The 9,026-nt window shown below is 35.8% G+C and overlaps 1 protein-coding gene across 1 annotated transcript; it reads right to left on the bottom strand.

Annotated features, from left to right (window-relative positions):
• Positions 1 to 654: 654 nt before the first annotated feature.
• LOC114727581 (uncharacterized) lies at positions 655 to 5,058 on the bottom strand. The gene is made up of 6 exons (XM_028914277.1): positions 4,758 to 5,058; positions 4,582 to 4,673; positions 3,163 to 3,971; positions 2,392 to 2,524; positions 1,224 to 1,567; positions 655 to 1,121 (listed from the first exon to the last, which is right to left on the bottom strand). Exons 1-6 carry the CDS (start codon positions 5,056 to 5,058, stop codon positions 998 to 1,000), a joined length of 1,803 nt encoding a protein of 600 aa, XP_028770110.1. The 3' UTR covers positions 655 to 997.
• Positions 5,059 to 9,026: the final 3,968 nt, after the last annotated feature.

The following is a 9,026-nucleotide window of genomic DNA, read 5'->3' on the forward strand; positions in this document are numbered from 1 at the left end:
ACAACCATGAGCCCCGCTAAGCTCCCAAGCCTAAGTAGTGGTGCCCAACGATCCTCTTATCTCTTCCAGTCTGCTCGTTTTTTTTTTATTGCTTTAAAATTTTTATTTTTTTTCCCCAACGGAAAAGATGATTATTCCGTTTAGTAGAATAGCCAGGGGCTCAAGCACCATCGCCAGCACCTCTTTAATAACAAGGAAGAATTGTAAATATGAGTATTACAGACACAAGGACAAGAATTGAGAAAATGATGTAAGCGAGCCCACCTAAATGGATTTTCTGTCAAGTAGACAAAGAAGGGCTGGATTATCTATTTCCTTTAAATGCAGTTTACTGAAACACGAGTAGTGCTTTCAATAACACTGCGAATCATTCAGCAGGCGCAGGTGCGAGACCACTTCGTCCGGTGTCATCAGTGAAGACGATCATTTAGGAAAGAAACGCCACTGGGCTTGACAGATGATGCAAGCATGGCTTATGATCTCATTCTCAAGAGAACTCAGCACATGTGCGAGACAACTTCGTCTCTTAAAACTGGCATCAAATGCCATAGTAGATGTGCACAATGCAGCAACTTCTAATGACGACTGGTAGTATAGCCTCGCCTAGCAAGGATAACTTTCATGTCGTTACCTTGAATCTTAAAACATGAAATCAACATTGAAGGAGGCGGTGCTACATGCACCACTTAAACTTGTACAGAACCACGTGAACAGTGCAAGCAAATGCATCAAAATTGTGCCACTACCATTGCACTGATGTTGAAAACTTGAAATAATTACAGAGCAACCTTGTAGAGAATTTGTGCATGTTACAGGAGAAATACTTCGAGGAACAAATCCTCGAGATACTTGACTGAAGCATTGTGGGATGATATACAAAAAATGAACTGGTGCAAAAGCTGTTGTACAGTAAGGGCCAAAAACGAAGTATGAAAGAGAGCCCAAGTTGAGGGCCTCCATGGATTTGTGCGCCCAGATCAACTTACTATAACGCAAGCTATTTACCACTGGGTGAAGTCAGTCTGCTTTCCTCTGACTCGTGCTTTGAAGATGAATCCCCACCCATTAACTCCTGGAAGGCTTCCACCTTCACTGGTGGCGCTCTAACCATGGTCATGTTCCTACAGGCAAACGGTAAAATAACACAACTCTTAAACATAAGATCACTTAAATATTAACCAAATGACAGAAATCCTTCAGCACAACTGCACGAGTTTTCTTACGGTGACTGCATTGAGGGAATCTGCGGGGAACCCATTTGTCTGAACTGATTGTTAGCTTGGGAATGGAAACTTGACAGTGCAGCCAATTGCTGCTGCCTGAACTGCATTTGAGGATGTCTGGCATTAATGGCATTGTAGGTGTTGGTATCCATCGGTAAGTCCGATGGGGCCTCAAGCTTAACTTGAACCAGTGGCCTGTCCTTATCCATATCCACAACAGGGCGGGGGGTAGGTGCTTGGCGCCTTCGCATTCTCTCTAGCTGCTGTTGTTGTTGCTGTTGTTGGAAAGCCACATTATTTGAATGAATAATCTGCTGCATCTGCGGATGCATCAGTCTTGGCATCTGTACGTGAACAACAACCGATAAGTTATTATACATGTCAGATCATGTTTGCAGAGAAGAATATCTTGATAAGTATATAGAAATATATGGTAATGTATAATGCAATGTGTGTTGAGTGCACAATTAAGTAAAAAACTCAGGTCCAGAAAGGATCCAGAAACCCATTTTAAATCAGTACAAATTCTCCTTCAAAGGATGCAATAAATGCAGATTTTGAATTTAACTAGTTAACTAATTTGAGTAGATTAAGAAAATTAATTACGTTAGTTATTTGTAATAACTTTTGTTTCCTAAATTATCTTTGCTAATCATATGTATTAGTTAGAATTACCATTTGATGAAACTTTTAACATGTGCAACTATTGTAAGGACTACTAAAAAAAAAAAAGAAGATAAATATGAGAGACAAAGTAGATTGGATTCTTATATTTAGGACCAAATTGAATGTCAAACTAACTGTTATATTATAGACTTGAGATAGCATATTTCTTAATAGGATATACCAAAATTTAAAAACTCAGGAAGGTTATTATGTGATATCTCCCTCATAGACACTAGGGGATACTGCTTGCTCGATAAATTATTGACACCTGCAACTTAAGGCAAATCATTTTTCGAAAGGATGCTAATAATCCTGGAAAACAATTTATAATAAGGGAGAAAAACAAAAACATGTTGGCAAGGGTAGTTATTTTTGAAAAGGGCACTCGTTAAAGCACCCTATATCAGCATGTGCTTTTCTTGGATGTGTCCACATTTCTGTCCATACTTCAAAACAAGTACATTAAGGACAAAAAATTGAATGTAGATGTAGATGCAAGTACTTGCTGAGGTATTCGAAGAGCACTCTGCTGCTGTGGCTGCACTTGTGACTGGATACCATGATTTTGTGGTAGACTTTGCTGCAGCATATTCTTGGAGCCAGCCTTCACGAGGTCCACCAATGGCTCAAAGTTACTAACAGAAAGTAGGAGAAAATGTTAAAATCATAACATACTAATCCTGTCTTGATTTATAAATACTAATCGGGGTGAAACATCACAAATAAGAGCTTGCAACAACCAATCGCACATGTATAAAGGGCATCAAGATACCCTTTAGAAATTTTATCCTCTTTAGAATCTTTTTTCTTCTTCTTTATTTTCAAGGGTGGCATAAATCCTACAATTTGCCATGGGAAAGTGTACAGAGTAATAGTTTCTGTCATATGCTCCTCTACTTCTCAAACCATAATTTACTCATTGTGTTTCTTATATAACATGTTTTAACAGAATAATAGCACATCTTACTCGCAAAAAAATATTTTGGCCACACACCAATTGCCTGCGGAATATATTCAAGAAAGGAATGATCTAAATATACAAATATGCAAGAGTAAATTGTCCACATCATTTTTATGAAGTTACTACATGAATGTTGGATAATGTAGATTGCAGGTGAAAACTTGGGATATAAAACTTAATTTCATAAACATTAAGACCATGCAGAAAAAATCCGTCTTCATCTTTTTCTTTTTCTTTTTTTTTTTTTGGGGGTGGGGGGGTCAATAAGTTGAACTTTCCACAGAAAAAACAAAAAAAACAAAAGTAAAATACCTATAACCAGATGTTTTAAGCAACATCTTCAGAAGTTCAATGGCTGAACACTGCTTTCTGTAATTATCAGTAAGCACTCTCAAAGTTTTGCCTAACTTACTGATATGACAGCTCATTAATTGAGAGAAGACTTCTATAGGACCTTCCATGGCAGCCTCAAACCCAAAACCAGTCAACATACGTGCTACAACCTTTTGAGACATTGTTGACACTTGCTCATGACCAAAAAGTTTCCTGTTTCCTTCAGGGCCAGTTTTCCCCCGGGACAAGCTTCCTCCATGTTCCATGTTTAGGTACTCTGGCCTAATACCAAGCCTCTCAATCATAACAGGACTCCTAGTTGTAATAGAAGGTAAGGTATCTAGAACACTAATTAACTTGACTTTCTGGTTATTTTCCACCCTGATAATAGATGGCAATGCACTTTCAGGTACACAATTCAATGCAAACATTATTTCTGGAAAAAAGGATGAATCATCGACAACAGAATTGCCACCATTAGGCTGCATGTTAGATGCATGCTCCATACTTGAATTCACAAAGCCCATGTTCTGATCTTCCTTAAATGCCGCACGCATTTTCTTATGATTGTTAGCGAATAAAAGATAAGAGGCCATCTCCTCTGCTGAACGTTTCTGTGATTCCCTATCCCCAAAGATCAACCTATGTGGTTTGTTAGCCTTGTAATTCTCAATGAACTGGTTATACCAGGTTTCAGGCAGCTCATCATTCCTGTATCTCTGGGACATGCTATCAAGCTCGGAATCAACATACCTTGACCCAATTGTAGAACCTGATTTTGATTGATTCTGCATAAACAGGCACTTATGTTGGATGAGGAAAGATCACGTAATATAACAATGTACTATACTAGTTTGGTCACTCATCATAACGTATAACTCCGACTAATCTTGCTGATTACCTATAAATGCAATAAAGTTAAATAATAGAGTAGAAGAAGGATTAAGCTAATTCCTGGAAGCAATATTGCTAGTTGCTACATTACTTTCCTCTATCAAATTACAAAATAATTTTATTCTCTTCCCAAAGGATAAGCATGCATGATCCAATACGTAGTACAAAGCTTTGTTTAATTAAAATAACAAAACAAACCGCCACCTTGCATTGTGCTCTAGCTGTTATCAGACATTTTCTGAAAGCAGCACCTGGATTCGAGAACCACATGGTTGGAACTAATTAATATACAAGTTCACCCAACCAGAATACTTAAGTGGGAAAGCCTCTAGATATAAAATTGGAATTATATGCTAACGTTATCAATTGCACTACCTAAAATATTGATCATAGTCGATATCATAGGAAGATTCTACACTGAGCATAACACGAACTTCCATTGACCTGGTTTCGTAATGAGGGTAAAGAATAAAATTACAATTTAGGAAACAAGGCAGTGACAACCTTAGACGAAGCTCCTCCGTCTCGATGCTGAACCCCATCTTGCAATGGATTCTCCAGAGTGAAGTAGACGTCATCACCGTGCAACTGCAAATCTGCAGGAATGTACAGCGTCTAAGGGCCCAATTGAAAAAACAATCGCCAAAAATAAATACTTTTTGCCCCAGAGAGAGACTTACAAGCAGGAGTAAGGTCTGAAACAGGTGAAGATTGAGAGGTTGAGGACGAATTAGTGGAACGGAAGAAGAGGGAAGCAGTGGCTTTGTCGAACAAAAGGGCACGGACCCTGAGTTGGAGTTGAATCTGAGCCCTAGATTTAGAGTCGTCGGGTCTGATGAAGGAATCCCAAGTGGAGGGAGAAGCGAGGAACTGAACAAAGTTAGCGTAGGTGGAGTCGCCAAGCCAAGTCCGCCATACCCCACAAGATTCGAGTTTGCGCGCGAGCTCGTATCCGCTGCCATCGTCGCCCAGTAAGGCCATTCTCACGTCAACAAAGAAAGACGACCCAACCTGTCCAGAGGATTAACAAGTCAGTGAACGAAAGTGTGGTGCGGTCAACACCAGTAGTTACTGCTCTCTCTCTCTCTCTCTCTCTCTCTCTCTGGTGACACCGTTTTTCTCGATATAGCCTAGGGCTACTCAAGGCCGGCCCATCCCGATCCATTCTGGTCCGGTCTTACTGGGACGGGACAGATCCATTCTAAAATTTTTCGAGACGGGATCGTCCTATCCCAGTCCTTTTTTTTTTTTTATCCTATTTATATAATATTATTTTTTCATATTTTTTTAGATTTGAGAATATTATATGGAACTATGGATATATTTATTTAGAATTTTTATATTTGTTAATGATTTGAAATTATTGATGATTAGAATTTTTAGCAAATTTTTATTGTGTTAAAAGCTTTTGTTTAAAGTTTTTAATGATTATTATATGTAATATTTTGAACTTTTGTTTAAGAGTGTCCAAAAAAATAAAAAATAAAATAAAAAGATGTTTTTATAAAGTTTAAACCCAAAAAAATATAGTTAAAAAATCAGATTTTTTTTTTAAAAAATTAAAAAAAAACTTCGGGACGTCCTGGATCCGTCCCGTCCCGACTGGGACCAGGACAACCCCAGGACAAACCAGGACACGAGACAGATTTTCTGTCCCGTTACTGTTCACCGGGACTGGTATGTCCCGGTCCTGATCCGTCTCGTGAACAGCCCTAAATTAAAGTTGGTGTGCATTGATATTTGGGACAATGACAAAAAAAATAAAATTTTATAAATACTAAATAAAGAATGTCAACAAAAACTTGTTATTATTTGTAAATTTAGACTTGTCAACACCAGATAAAATTGTATTACCAAACCTGATTTGAGATTTATAATTTCTAACTTTTTTTTGTCATTCTCCCTTGATATTTCACAAAAATAAAAAAATTAAATTTTATTAACCTAGAACCAAAAAAAAAGAGAGATCTTATTAACTGTTTACTTTTCAGGTTTATTTCTATTTAATATATGTTATTTAAACAAAATAAATACTAGTGTACAGTCTGCACAATGATAAAATCAGAATACAATAATAAGTTCATGCAAGAAATTTAATAACATAACTTGTAAATAAAATTAAAAAAAAAAACATTACCCTCACTTGTAATTTGCAAATAGAATTGGAGGAGTGATGCTATTGTAACTTATTCGTTGAGAGATCATTTTTCTACTAATTAATATTGGCATCCCGTTCCCATTGCCTTACACAGTTTCACTTGTATGTTGAAGAAGAGAATTATTTATCACTCATCACTAATTTAATTTATTTAATATACTCCACGGTCCCTAGTATAAAAGTGAATTAGGAGTTAGATTTAATTTTAAATATAAGATCTTAATTCACTTTATTTATTATATTTATCATTTTTCAGCAAACTAATTTATTTAACTTATAAATTGATATATAATCTAATATTATCCATAGGTATTTTAAAAAGATCACGCCGTACTTGTTATAATTAACTAGTATATTTAATTTTTATAATTTATTCAAATTATTACTTCCAATCATTAATATAATATCTCATTTATAATTTAAAATAGACCTGTTACGGATCAAAGATGGTAGTTAAATAGCTGAGTAAAGAGAGAATAGATATCAATTCCATTAACGATTAGTGTTTTTGGACCAATAACAGTGAATTATTTGAATCAAGAATCAGTGATGGTTGAGGATTCTGTCATGAAAATGTTGGAAAATTGAGTTGGTCCCCTTGCCTATGCTAGTTTATATGTGGACTATTGCAACGGATTTGGTTCAACTGTGATTTGCTTTGCTGTGGAGGTTCTGTTAGGCTTTCAAAAAGTTTACTCGTTTTTAAGGCTATCGCTCCCTTCAGCCCTTATTTGAGTGGTTGATTCTATTTGAACAATTGTTAATAAAATAATTATAGAAAAATTGTAAATAAGGACCCTAATATGTAAAATTACGATTTGATACCCTGAATTTGAAAAATAAGAAATAAGGACTGGATCCTACTTTTGCAAGTATGAAATATGGATGAAATGTCTGAAATCCCCCTCAACCAAATTGTGATCTGGTCTACTGAAGTTGTCATTCGCTAAAGTGAATTTGTCATTTCCTATAGTCAACTCGTCATTTGACATACTCTCACCCAAACTGTGATTTCGTCTACTAAAGTTATCATTCGCTAAAGTGAACTTGTCATTTCTCATAATCAACTTGTCATTTAGCTGAGAGCATTCCAAAAATTTCACCATGATTTTATATTTGCAAAAGTAAAATCGGGTCATTCTTTGTTATTTTTCAAATTGAGAGTTTCAAATCACAATTTTATATATTGGGGTCTTTATTTGTAGTTTTTTCTAAAATTATTCGATTGAAATTTATCTTTTTAGAATTAGTTATGAATTAGCTATAAAGAAATTAATTTTGATAGGAAGGTTGTTAATAGAGTTTTATTTTCATACAAGTAATTGATAAACTTCTAAACAATAGTTGTCAATTTGCTATATTAAAACTGACAATTATTATCATGTGGTTGTTAAATAAACAATTCTTCTAATGACTGGGTAATTACAAGTCACAGCTTCAGTATACAAAATTCACAATTACAACATTCAAAATTTGATCCAATAATTTGGATGATGAGTGAAGAGGAAGTAGATAAGAAAAGAAATAGAAAGAGAACCAAGTCCTTGACTGTAAGTTCTTGGATTTTTCAAAGAAGATATTAGGCATAATTGAGAGAGCACTTAGAAGCATTTTTAAACACCTTTTATGTAAACTTTTTACACATACATATCTCATATTTCATAAATCACAGTTAAAAAATAATTTATAAACTATTCTAAATAGATCCGGTATATACTTTAGACGAATCACAAAATATACGTGTGTAGTTTTTTTTATACTGAAAGAAATATTGTTCGTTTGGTAGGATTCAAAGGTATGGATGAGGGCATTCTCTTCTGGTTTAGGTTCAACAATGAACCGTTGATTGTTTGATTTTTGGCGCGAGGTTTGCGGGTGGTGTTTCCCACAGTGGGGACCTCATTCACCTCCCTTCAACCCCACAAACATGTATCCAACTCAATTACCTAAAAACAAACAGCCTCCTAACTCACTATACACTGACACTGCAATGCAGAACCATGCATCTGCATTTATCATTGACCAACACGTTTATTTGTGATTCCATCAACTGTCAAAATCTCTTATTTTGACGTATTTTAAAGCCACCAATCTCTTGTACAGCCAGGAAACCCCCCCCCCCCCCAAAAAAAAAGCCTTTTCTTATGCGCATTTTAAGCCAGGAATCTCTTGTACAGCAGAGACGGGCTTTAAAATGAATTAAAAAGAGTAGGACTTTGGTTGTACATTTCAGAGCCATTTTTTTCTTTCTGCAGTGAATTAGAGGTACAGTACAAGGAACCTTTGCCTGTTCTTCCTCTATCTTCTCAAAGCTTTTATAATTATTAACACGTGGAGGGAGCCCAGCTTCAGAGTGTACAACATGATGTTGCTGGGCAACACTACAAACACAAAAGGGTTGATGATTATGTTAACAAATCCAGGCAGCGGTGTCTGAAATTGAAACACCACTTCCACAGTAAAGATCATCTTAGGACTTTTGGTTAATGAATGAGTAGTAACATTTCCTCCTTATCTTCTTTGTCTCTTTGCTTCAATTAATAAAAACAAATCCTCTTTCGATCTTCTTGCCGTCATGCTTGGGTCTCTTGCTGCATGCGCTCATTATTCTATAAACATCATCAGCCATGTTCCACCATGCTTGTTGAAGCAGGCGTATCGTGAATTTTCTACTCCATAATTGCATTTTTTTTTTCCAGTCTCAAGTAATAATATCCCAAAGCTCCATAAACTAGAACGAATAATGCCATGGGATTCGCAAAAATAATAATAAAACCATTTCAAGCAGCAA

This window comes from Neltuma alba, unplaced genomic scaffold (genome assembly GCF_004799145.2).
Source record: "Neltuma alba isolate B1F8T4 unplaced genomic scaffold, ASM479914v2 tig00012491_pilon, whole genome shotgun sequence".
NCBI classification, from domain to species: Eukaryota; Viridiplantae; Streptophyta; class Magnoliopsida; order Fabales; family Fabaceae; genus Neltuma; species Neltuma alba.